The 16,161-nt window shown below is 34.5% G+C and overlaps 3 protein-coding genes across 3 annotated transcripts in view; 1 reads left to right on the top strand and 2 right to left on the bottom strand.

Annotated features, from left to right (window-relative positions):
- LOC110021161 (protein PIR) overlaps positions 1-16,161 on the bottom strand; it is a 253,053-nt gene that overhangs the window by 39,936 nt on the left and 196,956 nt on the right. The window lies entirely within an intron of this gene.
- LOC110021162 lies at positions 3,178-6,043 on the top strand (the record flags this gene model as incomplete). The annotated part of the gene is given in 4 exon segments (XM_020719545.1): positions 3,178-3,274; positions 3,352-4,830; positions 4,932-5,149; positions 5,731-6,043. Coding segments are annotated over 4 exon segments (1,854 nt in total). The 3' UTR covers positions 5,830-6,043.
- Positions 12,770-15,133, bottom strand: LOC110021158 (profilin-2-like). The gene is made up of 3 exons (XM_020719539.1): positions 15,041-15,133; positions 14,060-14,275; positions 12,770-13,119 (listed from the first exon to the last, which is right to left on the bottom strand). Exons 1-3 carry the CDS (start codon positions 15,131-15,133, stop codon positions 12,985-12,987), a joined length of 444 nt encoding a protein of 147 aa, XP_020575198.1. The 3' UTR covers positions 12,770-12,984.

The following is a 16,161-nucleotide window of genomic DNA, read 5'->3' as shown; positions in this document are numbered from 1 at the left end:
GCCGCCACCCGCCTCATCATCATCTCGCCGGAGATTTTCATACAAAGTCAAGGGTTCAAAGATTTTCTCTCCCGAATCCGAGATAACATATCTGGTAGAGGCAACCTCTATCCTATCCTTAGCATTATCAACAGAATTTTTCTTTTTCTTTGTTTTCTTTGTTTTTGATGACGATGGTTCTTGTGATGAAGTTTCTATCTCTGACCTGACAGACTGAAAATTCTGATATATAGTCTGTTTGGAAGCGTTCTGAATCTGTTTTATCACTTTCTTGGAGGATTTGCTCCACGCTGTATCCCATCGATCTTTGGTAGATGAAGAAGATCCCTCTGCAGTATCTTTTTTTCCATGCCCACACGTCAGGGGGAGCTGTGTTTCCAATCGGACCTTCTCCAAGCATTCATCAGAACCAGAGATCTCTCTACATTCTTCTCTGCATCCGACAATTCTTGTAGCTTCTGTTATACCTCGCTTTTTCCCTATGCAGGCGCCGCCAGCCAGTTGTCAAAATCAACTTCTGCAGCCTTTGCTGTGCCTCAATTTTTTCCCTGTGTAGGTGTCTGGTTCACTATACCATTGCGATTTCAGCGATTTTCTCTGCACATGCATTTGGGCAACTGCAGGCTTGCTTTTTCAGCAAACAACAGACATTATTTTCTCTTTCTAGTAGAAATTTTGGTTTGTAAATGGGATTTGTTTTTTCTCTCCAGTGTAAATCACAGAAGACCTCCAATTGAAATTCCAGTTTTCACTCTCTGGTGGAAATCGTTGTCCCCCGCAGAACCACACAGAGAACTGACTTTCTTGCGGGCTCTCTCATGGTTGTTATCCCTGCAGTTTTTTAGTCGCAGCCCCTTCCTGCGAGATATTCCAGCTGTCGGACCTTCTAATTTCCTTCCAGGACCGTCGAGGCACCTTCCAACAGCGGGACTTATCCTCTGATGGCTTTCATGCCACTGGAACTCTCTCATGTAGTCATTCCTGCCGGTGAAATTCCCTCCTGCAGCCTTTTCTATCGCCAGAAATTTCTGCGGACATATCTGCTGTCGACTGAACCTTCGGGCTTACTCTTGCAGTCGGTTCTCTCCCATGCAGCCTTTCCCGTCATTGGACCTTCCTCATGCAGCTTTTCTCGCGTCGGATCTACCTCAACAAAATTTTCCCTGCTGATTTTATTTTGGCCAGCTCTTCACAAGAAAAACACTGCTCTTTCCTGCAGCATTATTGCAGCCTTCTCCGAACACTACAATTTTCTTGAGCATTGTCATTGACCCTCTGCAGCTTACTTGCAGCCTCCCTGCAGCCTCCTTGCAGCTTTCCTGCAACCTCCCTGCAACCTCCCTGCAACTTTCATGCAACTATCAGTCAACCGGTGACTTACAAATTCATTAGTGTCTCGAAATTCAACTTAACCCTTGTCCATGCCACTCTCATGCTTCAGTCATTCTCAGGCTTCGACACTCTCAGGCTTCGACATTCTCATGTTTCGACACTTACGATTTGAGGATTGTTGGAATTTTTTTGGCAAATTGATATTACATGTCCAATCAACATACAGCATATCACAGCTGATATTTTCAAATTCAAGTTGAATATGGTTTTCAACCATGTTCAATGTTCAACTTGAGGATGAGTGTTGAAATATCTAATTTAAATTACAAGATTTATTACTTTTCCTGTTAAGACTTATAATATGAAATAATTTATCCATAGAAAAAGTTATGACGAATAAATTATTTCCTTAATATAAGAATATATTTTCTTTTTATATATAAGGAATTACTTGTTTTCCTATTTTATATTATTTTCTATTATCTCCTAATAATTAATATGAATTAAATATTAGAGATATCAGATGATATCTTTTGAGAAGTTTCTTCCTTCATTCAATTCACATGTTATCTATTTTGAGAAAGAGAGTCTATAATTTTTGTTAATGTCCCTTTCTCTGAAGATGTGTTCAGAGAAAACTGTTTTTGCTATTAGACTCAAAAGCAAATATTGGCATTTCGACAAAGAAATCCCTCATACCATTAAGGGACTCTTTATTTTCGTAGAATGATTTTGGAACTCATACATACTAGCTGTATGAAGCTCCTATTGCTTCCCCTCTTCTTTCTGCTATATGCATAGTTTTATTGTTGTTCATCGTTTTGGTGATGACTCCTAAATGAAGGAAAATAGTACGAGCTCATATTCTTTCTCTTTGCACTTATTTTGCACTTTTGTTATTTAGTTACAGGTCTCCTTTCATTGTATGTAAGCCTCTTTTATTTCTGCCTCTTTGAAGAGTTATATTTAAATTTTCCCAAAATTTTTAGTCAAATTTTGAATTATTAATGTTAATGAGGCCCAATAACTTACGGAAGTCATAGTAGTTGGAGCGATTATTGCGTGCGAAGGGCGCGCGCAGAGCTGCTCGCGCCCTCCGATCACAGCCGCACATCGCGGCTATATGACAGTGGTCCGTGCGGCCTCCACATCTAATAATTAGACTAGTAGTTGAGGGTTTATTTTATCACCGTGAAGTTGCAAGTTCGAATCATACATTTTGCCCTTTCGGCCTAAACTTTCCTATATTGAAAAAAATATTAACGAGTTTTAATTAACGGAGAGATGTTAATTTAATGTTTTTAATTTTAATAATCATTGTTTGTTTATTAAAAAATAATTTAAATAAATTGGCACTGCATATCATTTAATTTAACTAAGTATAAATTACTATGCTTTGTTAATTTTATAAATTATTGATTAATAATTAATTTGGATGTCATCTTATGGTAATTATGATTCAAAATCTTAAATAATTTTCTTAAATTTTTAATTAATAGTCTAATGATTAAATATAGTTACATTAGCTATTAAATTAGTTTAATGATTTAGTGATTAATATCCTTTAACCTTATCATCAATAATAATTACTAAAATTTTATTCGAATCACCGAATTTAAATTCCTAAATTAATCAGCCAAATAATTTATGAAAATACCATGCCAAGATCTGCCCAAACAACCATTTGGCAGTGTAATGCTCTCTCCACTAACACGGTACTGTAACCGATGCAGTCTGTAACGGTCATTTTTTTCAATCTCATTCGAAATTTGAAACTAACCCATATGCTCTAACCCTTCGTCATTTTCGAGCGCCCCGATAGAGTAACCGATAGTTCCTTTGGAGAAGAAGAAGAAGAAGAAGAGAAAGGGAAGAAGATTTCTGATGGATCCATTCAAGAGAAGTAACCCACTAAATTCACAGACAAATCTGAACCGTTCAGGTATGAATATTACGGATTTCCATCTCCATCTTCACCCTCGCCTTTCTTTTCTTGTAAATCTGTCTGATTCTTGCTAGAACTCAAACGAAGAAAGGATTCCTGTACTAGTGTTGCAGAGACTGACGAGAATGAGTTCTCTTTTCATCACAACGAAGCCCCAACGAAGTCGCGCGATTTGAAGGCTGAACAAAAGAAGATCGCTTTGTTCTCGAATACTCCATCATCTTTCAAGAAGAAGATCTTGGCTGAGAGGAAAGAAGACTTGTTGCTGGATTCTTCTCAAAGATCTTATCTTGAGGGCACCCCTCAATCTAATAAATGCATGCAATGTGTGCATCCAAGGGGAGCCTCCTTCCATAACTCACCCATCTCCTTGCATTCTTATGATCCTTTTACTAATTACACCTCCCCGAGGCCAAAGTTTCTTCGCTACAATCCTAATCGACGGAGAGAACTCCTTAAACGCATTAAAGGAGAGAGGAGGGAAAATGAAGGGGCACACTCGGCATCTTCCATTTCCTCTTTAGATTCTTCAAGTACGAGGGAAAATGAGAATGAGCATGAAGAGGAAGAGGAGTTGAAGGAGAAGCCGTTTTATTCATGTGTGGTTTGGAGTTTGATTCCTATATTTGTAGTTTTATTGTTCATTTCATATTGCATGATTTCTGGTTATCCTTCTATTGGAGGATATGAGAGCCCTGCAGCTAATATTCAGAAGATTCAGGGTGGGACTCCTCTTAGATTGGAAGGGAAAGACCTATTTTCGAAAAATTTGTTGGGGAGATTCATGAGCTTGTCTGAGATGTGCCCAATTGTTGAGGAATCATTATGTTACCTTGATAAAAATTTATCTGTTTCACTAGAGATTGACGGAGTTATTAGAAGAGAGCGCGCAGGAAAGGAAAAATCATTGAGTGAAAGAATCAGAAGTGAGTTGTCTACTGAAGTTAATCATTTGTTACTAAAACAAGGAGGTTTGGTCGATGATGGTTCTGTGGATAAAGAAAAGATGGATCTGGGTCAAAACCTGATGGATTTTGGTACATTGACTGAAGAAATCAAAGCAAATAAATATATCAGTAGCGTTGAGACTCTGAAAGAAAACAAACTCTCTAGCTCAAGTGTTGAATCCTCACTAGTTTCAGTAGTCCAACATGTTTCTGATAGCTTGTCCACAATTAAAGAAGATAAATTTCAGAATCCGAGCTTGGACTCAATTGAGCTTTCAACGATTTCTCATTCAGCACTAGAAGAGAGTACTTCTCTAAACGATCATGGCCTTCACAACTTCAACTTCTCAGCAGCCTGTGATACAGAACTTAAGTCAGATTACAGTTCTAGCATTCTCTCAGAAGAGGCACTTCGCATTTTTTCCATCTTCATTGGTTTATTGATCATTGTAGTTGGGTTGTTATGTTCTTTTCATAAATATTTTCGAAGTCAGAAATTGAACTCATTGCACGTATTTTCATCTCCACCTTCATCTGAATTCTGTCTGAAATCAGAAACTGAGAAAAACACAGTTACTAACTTTCCAATGAAGGAAGAAGATGTAGGTAAGGCAGCAACATCTCAGTAGAAAACAATTAAAGTAGATTAAATATTATGTCTTCTACATCTGATCATTTTTTGAATATTGAATCGATCAAAACAACAGATTTTGGACGACCAAGAGTAAAATTGCTTGGAGAATTCTCACCCTTTGATGCAAGGTTCACTAATAATGGCTCTGGTTCAAATTTTAAAAAAATGGAGCAACCGAACTCACGGTTTTCTTATTATCAAAAAGGAATAGGAAGGAAGATATCTTCTTCCTTGCCTGATATGTTAGATTCGTCTCCTGAGAAATCAAATTCCAGCAGATTCTCTTCAAAGGTAATGCTTTTGAAAAAAAATATATATAGCAATGTGCTTAAGCTTGACTGAATTATGTTAATTCTTCAGTTTAGAAACAGAAATTTCCTTGTGCGCTTTTTGAATGAGAAGTTTTCATCAGCATTTTGATAAGATAGATATGCAAGGGTCGATTTACATGATTATGATACTTCTATAATCACTTAATTACACTATTTTCTTGCAAACAAAACTAGTGTTTTAGAATTAGATATTCACAATAATATGTTATATGACTGCGTTTTTTTTTTATTTATTTCCCGCCCTGAAGTTCTCGCAGGCCAGAAATTATGATGATGTAGGTGAAGATAGAAAACAAGGCCTCGAAAAGACTAGTTTTTTCTCAAAATTTCATGCGTTTTTATCAACCTTTATAGCCTAAAGATCCTAAGATTTCACCAAGCTTTTATTTTTTCTTTCTTTGTCTCATTTGAATGGGGTTGTACACAAGAACTAAAGGAATAATTTTTCTTTCACTCTGAAAACATTGTCTTCTCTGCTGAAGTTATTTATTTCAACTAGTTGGATGAACTCAAAATTTAATTTTGATCCATTTGAAATAGGTTCCTACTGATAAAGGTGAGCTATCAAACTCTTCTGCTACTTCTTCTTTGAGACGTTCAAGCCGGCTTCAAAATCGAAAACAAGTAATATGTTCATGACCTATGGTGGTTCGGCTTTGGGCAAGCTATTGTTTCTTGTTCTTAATTAACTCTCATAAACTAGTGAGATTGACCATACTGATTGGTTTTCTTTTTGCACCTCTGAATTTTTGTTAGCCACATGAAAACAAGCATCTTGATGTAATGACATGAATCAAACTTAAAATTTTCACACGGCCATGGAAATAGTTTTTCCTGTATAAGAAGTTACTAATCTGACCTATTCATTTGTTTTTTTTTCTTTCTTTTTTTTTTTGTCATGATGTGATTGAAATGAAATGTTGCTTATTTTCAACAAACATGGTGTTAGAGTGGATTTTTCTGTCTTGTTGAATTCTGATTATTGATGATTTAATTTGAATGAGTTAATGTGGCTCTTGTTGAACAAGTTGGAGCATAATTTCAACCATTTTTTTTAGCATTCACATGCCTTTAGTGATCACATTAGTCTAAAATGCAGGCTTAGTTGAAGAATGTGTCCTTATATGCCTCTCAAAGAAAATAAAATAATTTTAATAGGTCTTATTTTGATGATTATAAATATAATGTGACTGAAAATTTGTTCATTTGTAAAGCAAACTAAAGTGTAAAATAGGTATTGTTTATATTGTTATGCCCAAAAGAAAGGTTGTGCTGAAAAATTGTTATAATATCAACTGACATCTACTCAAGAATTATTTGTATTGTAATGATTCTTTGTTCTTCTGGATTATAACTCTGAAATACCATAAGGTGAACTGAAAAGACTATGAAACTATCTGTAAACCTTGTATTTTAATTTATAAGGCCAAGGTTGATCTTATCAAGAGAGAATCAATAATTTGTTCTTTAGCTAACACATTATGTACATGTTTAAGAGGCTTGGTCGAGGCTAGCTTGTAGAGCAAGAATAGCTCAAGCGACGAGAGGAGAGGATTGAGTGGATATGTGTGCGCTCACCAAAGTTTAAAATGATTATGCAGTCATCAATTGTTTTCACAGACTTTGCACAAATAAATATAATTTCATTATATAATAATTAGAAGAGTGCTATATGGCTGATAATTGATATTTGTAAACTCATGGATATATGGTCATATGATGTCTGGTTTCCATGATTTGAAATTGAATTTGGGTTAGTTATAGTGTAACCTATGAATTAAGGATATGGCTAATCATGCAAGGAAAAAAAATTATAAAATAGAAGTAAGATACAAATTGAAAATTTTTAATAACATAGAAGTGGATATGTGTGCGCTCACCAAAGTTTAAAATGATTATGCAGTCATCAATTGTTTTCACAGACTTTGCACAAATAAATATAATTTCATTATATAATAATTAGAAGAGTGCTATATGGCTGATAATTGATATTTGTAAACTCATGGATATATGGTCATATGATGTCTGGTTTCCATGATTTGAAATTGAATTTGGGTTAGTTATAGTGTAACCTATGAATTAAGGATATGGCTAATCATGCAAGGAAAAAAAATTATAAAATAGAAGTAAGATACAAATTGAAAATTTTTAATAACATAGAAATGGAAGGAGACTGTATTCAGTGGGTTTAGTCTTTATTTATACTTGCTTGAGTGCCCAACTCTTGAGTATTACAGACAATAAAAATGTGTTTCCATCAATTTTCAAATCAAGGAGAATGTTTATGGCCTTTATGAAAACTTGTGTGGCCCTTAAATTAAGCATGTGTGATTTCGTCATAAAGGGACAAATTTTTTGCTTGGCTATCTTATTCTTTGAGTTGCTGATGATGGTTATTGATAATGATGCTTGTTGATGTCATGTTCTTATTTAATTCTTGATCATGCATTTGTGTTGTGTCATTTTATTCTTAACATAATTCATAAAGGTGAAATTATATTTTATTTAGTAAACTTTTAGAAAAGAGAACTAAGACATCTCAATATGAAGTTAGATTTAAAACTAAATCTCTCATAGAGACTTGAAATAAATACTAGGGTATGACACTTAAAATTTAATGTGAATTATCGTGTGGAACCTAAGAAAGCTTGACAAACTTGAATAGATTGAGAGAATTGATACAATGCATCATAGACCAGGCCCATGACAATATAGAAACTGGTGCTTTCTCTAGTAAAATTACTTGGCTTAACTAGTTCAAGTTAATCTTCTCTCAAGACATTGTGTTTTCTTGTTTGTTTTTTATTTCCTTTGATATCTTCATATTAATATATATATATATATATATTATAAGATATGTATGTGTGCATGTTGACCCTCACATATAATCCACAAGATGAGCCAATTGAACATCGCGCGATTGTCAAAATGCCTTGGCAACTGCCAAAATTGATCTTAATAATGCCAGCTTGTAAAACGGCGCCCACAATTGGGTTTTGAACGTTGAAATTAACCAAGGGGGATTCTTTCATGATTGGAAGTAGCGGAGCAAAGCATGAACGATAAGCTAACAGCCAAACATGCTTAATTCGAGTTCAAATCACTTTAACCATCCTCAAATGACGTTCAATAAAAAATAAAATGCAAGAGCTCACCTAATGTGATGTGTGCATATGCAAATGATTCTAATGTGGGTAGAATAGTAAGATCTTGTATGTGAAATTCATGCAGGTGTGTTAAAGCCATTGCCTCACTGCATCGCCCCCACGACACGAAAGTTATAACACTCGTGATTTTTGAAACGTCTATTGCAAGGCATTTGGCGCATCAGGTAGGCAAATAAAAAAGCTTCTAAAACAATTATTTCGACTCATTTGACTCGACCAAGGGGAGTCCTATACCGTTCTTCTTAGCCTGGTGGGGTGAAGCTCGTACGCGACGATCGAGATGCAATAGACAATTTTAAATTAAATACTCGTACGCGTCTTTTCTTGATGAGGGAAATATATTGCAAGTGCCTGAGATACAAGTGACAGCAGTACACACTTTTTTTGGCATGGCGGGGTATCATCTTGCAATTTTAAAGTCTCGTACACACATGTCTTTGGATGGCGGGATACACTACTATATGGTCATAGTGCAAGCCACTCATACACTTCTTTCTTGGCATGGTGGGTAGATCTAAACTTACGATGCAACCCTCCCAATGGTGGATGATTCCTGGAGGCTGTCACAATGCTACCTCAATGTTGTTGGATTTTGGTCAGTAAGTCATAAAAGAGCAATTAAATTGAATTTACTTGGACCTAAATACAATATGAATGAAAGGTCCTTAGCTACATAGTAAAGACTAAATTGTTTACATAAATCATCTTAAAAGAGGTAATTAAATATAAATAAAACTTGCACGACTCACGGGAGACTCACGACTCGTTAACGAGTTCGAATGAAACCAATGGGAGGTCCACTTGAATACTCAAATGAGAGCTATGTATGAGAGAGAGACATACTTTCAAATATGCAATCGAAGTCTGGATCGCCTTCATCGTCGCCAGATCTGCAACCCCAAATGTACAAGCAAACAAAAAGCAATACTAAAAGCTTAAAATAAAAATATTTGCACTCATGTTAATGATAATATGCACGTGCAATTAATCTTAAAAATCCTATAAAATTAGTCAAAATTGACAAATATGAAGTTTTTTGCGTGTGCTCCGACCAACGTGTAGAACGTTCGATCATAAGATTTGAGAATATTGTGTTGGTTAAACAAATGCTTAAGTTCAAACTAATCTGTCGTAAAATATGTGCAAAACTATTTAAAGATCTCAACTCAACAAATGTAAAATGCATACATGTGCTCCGACGTGCCTCTAAATATTTAAGCTTAGGCGTTAGAGAATGATGCACGGGCAATATGTCGCCTTCCTTATATGACTAGGTCGTAAGTCTCACACTTTGGCTAATCCAATCATCCCCCCTATAGGGACTGGAGTTGAAATCAATCAACCCTCACTTTGGCCCATCTGATCCTTTTTCTTACAATGAATGGAGCCAATTGGATTGCGCCCACAATGAGTCAGTCTGATTATTCTCCATATGTGGGCTGGGGTTGACATGGTTGTTGCTTTTAATAGTGTAAGTTAGAATATTTCCCGATTATGGCCGAGTTGATAGAATATTTCAACCAGAGAGATATATTTCAAAGTTGTCTCAAAGTCTATTTTAAAGTCAATTATTTCAATTATTGAACCTGATTCTTAGTAAGCAGGACATGGTTGACTTCAGAGACACATTTCCTCGATAATGGGTGGGTTGATAGAATATTTCAACCGGATTGGTCAATTTTAAAATTATTTCTCAAAGTCTATTTTAAATTCAATTATTTCAATTATGAACTCGATACTCCGTGAGTGAGACAGAGTCGACATGGTATAAAGGCATCAATCCTCGATGATGATCGTGAATTTCAACCAGAGAGGCTTATTTATAAATATAAATTATTTAAGATCATAAAAAAAATAATAATATATTAAATAAAAAATTATGCCATCTAATGCTTTAAAGCAAAATTACATACACCCTCCGCAACCGTTTTCGGGGTGGACTAATGTAATACTAACTCGAGCTCACAAAAAGCCAATGTCATATCGAACATACCACTAAATTCAAACTCAAAACAATCTCATGCAAGGAAATGACCTGAGTCCTCTATCTGCGTCATCTTGTCGTCAAATGACACCACAAATAAGCTGTTACGACCAAAGCCCTCGAATATAGTGGTTTGCTGCCAAATGACACTATTATATTACTTTCATGGTTGTAGCCCGTATGTTCCCCAATGGTACTTTTCCCTTTTGAGTGTTAAATCATATGGTATATTTGATAAGTCAAAAAACTATTTTTAAGTTAAAATCGAATTAGATTAGTTCTCTTAGACAAATATTCACCCCGGCTTTACAAGGCCCCCTTAGACCAAGTAACCCTTGGTTGCTGACAAGGATCCTTTAGTCAGGTTGTGTTGACTGCCTCTGCTGACTAAGTAGATTAGGGTCCATGATAACCCGAGATGACAGAACCATGAAAACTTGATCAAGTTTGTCATCTTTTCCCCCACCATCCGCTTTTAGCTCATGATGATAATTTTGTGCTAAGTCTGCATGCTTAGCGCCTAATGACTAGCCTTAATCGAAAGTGATCTCCCGTTATCCGGGGTAATTAGCCATAGGGACTTGCGCATATGGGAAATCTCGAACCCCAGATCTTAAAGCCCTCACAAAATGAGGGCGAAATCTATGGATAGTGTTTTATCTACTATTTCATCAGCCTTCTAAAAATTTGACTTGGAACCTTAACAAACATCGTGTAGAGCCTAAACAAATATCGTGTTAAGCTCTCAACGAGAGTTTGGTGCACTTTTTCGAATTTTTGGAGCCCACAGAGCATTATCCCTCAATCACCAATGAGGTGTTTATATGTCCATAGCAAGCAAGTGTTGTAAAGAATTTGAAAATGACTCAACCCTACCACTTTCCAACATAAGGAAGTGCATTGTGGTGGTTCCGATCCCAAATACTCTCAAGTATCCAGAGGACATGTTCTCAAGTCTCGATACTTCTTTCAAATGCCCATAAACCACCTAAGGGAATTCTTGGTCATTGCAGCATCTTAATCACTCACTCTTTAAAACTAATATAAATGAACCAGCAAATTCAAGCATTCAATCTACTTAGCTTTTTCACATACAACCAAAAGCATTTCTTCACAATCCATGCGCAAAACACAGCATCAGATCCATACTATATTTCGGCTTCATCCATCATAACATGACATGGAAATGCCTTCAAACGTATGTTCATAAGCTTATAAATGATGAACAATTCTCCATTCATATGCTTATAAGATGTTTGAACATTATTTAGCCAGGTATGAATAAAGTATAACTATAATTAGATGTTATGCATACATTTTCTCCACAATGATCTCCACCTAAGGTATTTCTATACAAGGTTTGCATTTTTATACCACTTCCTTTAATTAAACTAATTCACAAAGCATATTTTAGTTGTTATAAAAACGATTTCTTTAATTTATAATGCATTACAAGCATTAGAGTTGATATTTTCGGACAACCATTTCGCTTTCATTTTTTCTAAAGTATCAGACAAAATAAGATTTCCACACATACCACTTGATTCTCATATTTTTACATATGCAAAAATCAAATTTCAATTTTTACATGCATTCTACATTGTATGATCTTCTACACATGAAAAAAAGTGTATTTCACAACATTTCAAGGAAACTAATGAGCATCCAACACATAATTTACCCTGCATGCTAAAACTTGTGCACAACAAATAATAGGCAGCCATTCATGTTGGCCAGCATAAAATCAAAACACAAAATGAGGGGTATAATAATAAAGCACCAATAATAGCCAAAAAAAAGTGAAAAATGCAGCAATTATTACACGACATCACTGACAACAATTCCTAGAAAATATCAAATGAAAAATCACACGTCCATTGACACGCCATTCAACAAGTTGCAGAAGCCATCAAATATAAACAAAGGTAGCGAGAAAACCAGTTATTTTGACTCTTAAATGGGGGAACATGATTCAGCACAAGTTCCCCATAAAACCAAAATGATTTGGGGTCCATTATTCATTGGTGTAGATGCAGCAAGCACATGTGGAAGAAATAAAATCTCAAGAGATACAACTGTGAAAAGATGTGATGCAACGCAAATTTAAAAATTTTGTTCGATGAGATAGTCGCCGAGCCTCTCAACGACCATATTGCACTGTCCAGGAGCCATTGGCTCATCATAAATGCCTATGATCAAAGCCAGGTTTGTTTTCTTTATGGTAATGCCTCCAGATCCCTGCAAGCAGTACATAGAATAACAACAAATCTGATGATTCTAATTTGAAAAAAAAAAAAAAATGTCTAACATAGTTATAGTATTTCACAATGAAACACTTCCATATACCATAAAATTTTTTTATTACACGACATCACTGACAACAATTCCTAGAAATATCAAATGAAAAATCACGTCCATTGGCACGCCATTCAACAAGTTGCAGAAGCCATCAAATATAAACAAAGGTAGCGAGAAAACCAGTTATTTTGACTCTTAAATGGGGGAACATGATTAAGCACAAGTTCCCCATAAAACCAAAATGATTTGGGGTCCATTATTCATTGGTGTAGATGCAGCAAGCACATGTGGAAGAAATAAAATCTCAAGAGATACAACTGTGAAAAGATGAGATGCAACGCAAATTTAAAAATTTTGTTCGATGAGATAGTCGCCGAGCCTCTCAACGACCATATTGCACTGTCCAGGAGCCATTGGCTCATCATAAATGCCTATGATCAAAGCCAGGTTTGTTTTCTTTATGGTAATGCCTCCAGATCCCTGCAAGCAGTACATAGAATAACAACAAATTTGATGATTCTAATTTGAAAAATAAAAAAAAATGTCTAACATAGTTATAGCATTTCACAATGAAACACTTCCATATACCATAAATTTTTCTATGCAACACTTCCATATACTTTATATGAAACACTTCCATATATATTAAATTTTTTTAGTACTTTTTTAATTCTACTAAATTTTGCCCAGTGCAATACAACCTTAAATTCTAGAATTAATGAAACTAGTGATATTTTTTAAAATTATTATATAACACTTAATCAGAAGGAATTATTACATATATCTTATTCTTCCAAGAATTGCTTGGCGTTATCTTGTGTGCATATAATAAGGAAAATAAGGGTAATGACACAAAAGCTCTCCTATCCCTCGTGTGAAAGTGGGCTTATACAAGGTGTTCGCCTTCATAATAATTTAACCATGGATCAAGCAATAGAAATAGCAAGAATAATTACAATACATGAATTTATTGAATTTTAAGCCATATTAAAGGTTTTAAAAATTGAAATTATAATTAACTTCTCATGAAACGAAGTCATCCATCAAATAAATTTTCAAGTATTCGATTAGTAGCCAAACAACCCAAAGAGTTCTTTATTTGTGTACACCCATGCGCTGTGTGTATATTTTTCTCTTGTTTTCTCATGAATGCAATATATAATATTGAATATCAATTTTTATATTTTGCATAAATAAATAATACCCACCCCCCCCCCCCCCCCAAAAAAAAAAAAGAAAAAAAATATTATCATAGACTCAACAAAGAAAAAGCTTCTTGAGGGACAAAGTTCTATACAATTGAATATATTTTGTTGAACCATTATCTTGGCAAGACTTATAACTTATTAGTTTACATGACCATCTGGATTAATGTATCATGCATCAACCAAAAATTAGAAGAGAGAATCTTACAACTTACCTTCTTCCCACGAATAACTGCCCCAGGTTCACCTTGAATAACCATATATTTAGTGTTGCCAAGATATAAACCAGTTGGTGCAAGATGTCCAGGTTCATTGAAGTCAGTCATAATGCCATTAATTTCTTCAGGCTTGTACTGAAAATCAAACAAAGAAACACAATAAGAGGAGGCATTTGCAGTAAAAACAAGGTTAAATGGATCAGCTTCACAATTCTAATGTTGAAAATTTTATTCCAATAAACAATAAATAATAGAGGAAGATTACGGAATAAAAACAGAATATTTGATATTTGAATCTTCTACATATGCCTAGATAATTATAGTATCACAATTTGCGTCAAGCCATAGAAAATTAATACTATTGACATTGGCATCTTTTGAAAGCAGTTTAGGTATATTACAGTCACCATCGTCTATGCTGTCCTAAGAAATACATATGATGATACAAACTGTTAAGTTATTTAAGTTGTAGAAATATTGCATGATTCGCATATCCATGAAATTTCTATCAATGCAAACAATAATCCAAAGTTTGACAACTAAGCTCTCATGGATCAGAAGAAGAAGATAAAATATTAGAGCACCATTATTTGTTCTGACAAAAAAACCACATCATATTTTATTTATCTCCATTTGAAAAAATGTTGGATATGTTCAAGAATCAGTTCACATGTTCCTCGGGAGAAAAAACAAGATGTGTCAGGTTATTAGCAAGTCGTCCATTTACAAACCAGTAGCAGGCACCAAAAACAATTGGCATCTACAAAAAAAAAATTCTCATCACAAAGGACTAAAGCATGATTTGAAAAATTAGTTTCAACATTAAATTAAATTGCAACTAATTTCAGCTAATTTAACTAAAAACAGAAAATGATTAGAGAATCCACAAATCTACAAAAAAAGGGGGTGGACTAACACAAACAAAGAAATAAATGGACAAAAAACTGTTTTGAATTGTAACCTAGGTTGCACAAAAACTCTGTGCTGAAGTTGGAACTGAAAGTTATTCGGAGCAGAGAACCTAACAAAATAAAAGAACAACTCATCAGCAGCATCCAGAAACTGATACATTGTTTTATAGGAGCCAGCAAACTTGGGAGTCTAAATCCAATATGTAAAGCTTTTAGGCTAAATATATCATATCTTAACCAAATGAGGTACTAAAAGCTCCTCACAGAAAAAATGACCTGAAACTATTCCAAAGAAGAGGTTATAAATATTCCTTCTTTGCAAAATGTATTACACCAATTATTTTTCACGGAGAATGTCGTATTATGGTATAAGAGTCCCCTTTGAACCATAATACTATGGAGAGAATTCCCTTTAAACAATGAGCTATTCTCACATGATTTATGGCATAGCGCTCTCCATTTTTGGGGGAAAAAATCATTAATAATATTCTAAAATTAACGAACTAAAAGAGAAATTATCTTAAAACTAGAAAAAATCATACCTAGAAAATTAGTTTGCTCAATTTTAATATGCATTTAAGTGAATAAAAAAATTGAATAAATAAAACAATCAAGGAAAAAAGTAATTAGATCGGCGAATGAAATTATCATGGTTGTCACAATATAGAATAATAGAATAATATGTAAAGCAATGGTATTTAGAATCTCTTATAGAAATATAATAAAAAAATAACAATACCAATATTCAATAATATGAAATGGTTCAATCCAAACCAAATATTTAAATTTGGTAAATTACACTACCCATCCTAATCAGAGTTGCCATCATTATCATAATCATCAATCTAAATAGTCAGATTCCTCGCTATCATGTGCCATAGCATAATCTTCATCATATCTTTCAACATCTTCATCAAAAAGTATTCACAGCCTAAATGAAGTTGCATTTTCTTTCGCTTTAGAATAGTCTATAAGATGTTATAGCTTGTTTCATAGACACCACTAATCCTTGCAAAGATACCCCAAGCGAAATCTTCTTCACTAAACATCAGTTAAATCTCTTCAGCAGAGTCATCACCTAAATGTTCATATCCACTACTAGTACAATCAACAATAATAAAAACCAAACACTTTCTATTTTGGTAAGTCAAAACATTAGAAAACAACCAGATTTGAAACAATCTTATT

The sequence above is a fragment of the Phalaenopsis equestris genome, unplaced genomic scaffold (genome assembly GCF_001263595.1).
Source record: "Phalaenopsis equestris unplaced genomic scaffold, ASM126359v1 Scaffold000123, whole genome shotgun sequence".
Classification (NCBI taxonomy): Eukaryota; Viridiplantae; Streptophyta; class Magnoliopsida; order Asparagales; family Orchidaceae; genus Phalaenopsis; species Phalaenopsis equestris.
The sequence above is the reverse complement of the archived record's forward strand: the minus strand, read 5'-3'. Positions and strand labels throughout refer to the sequence as shown.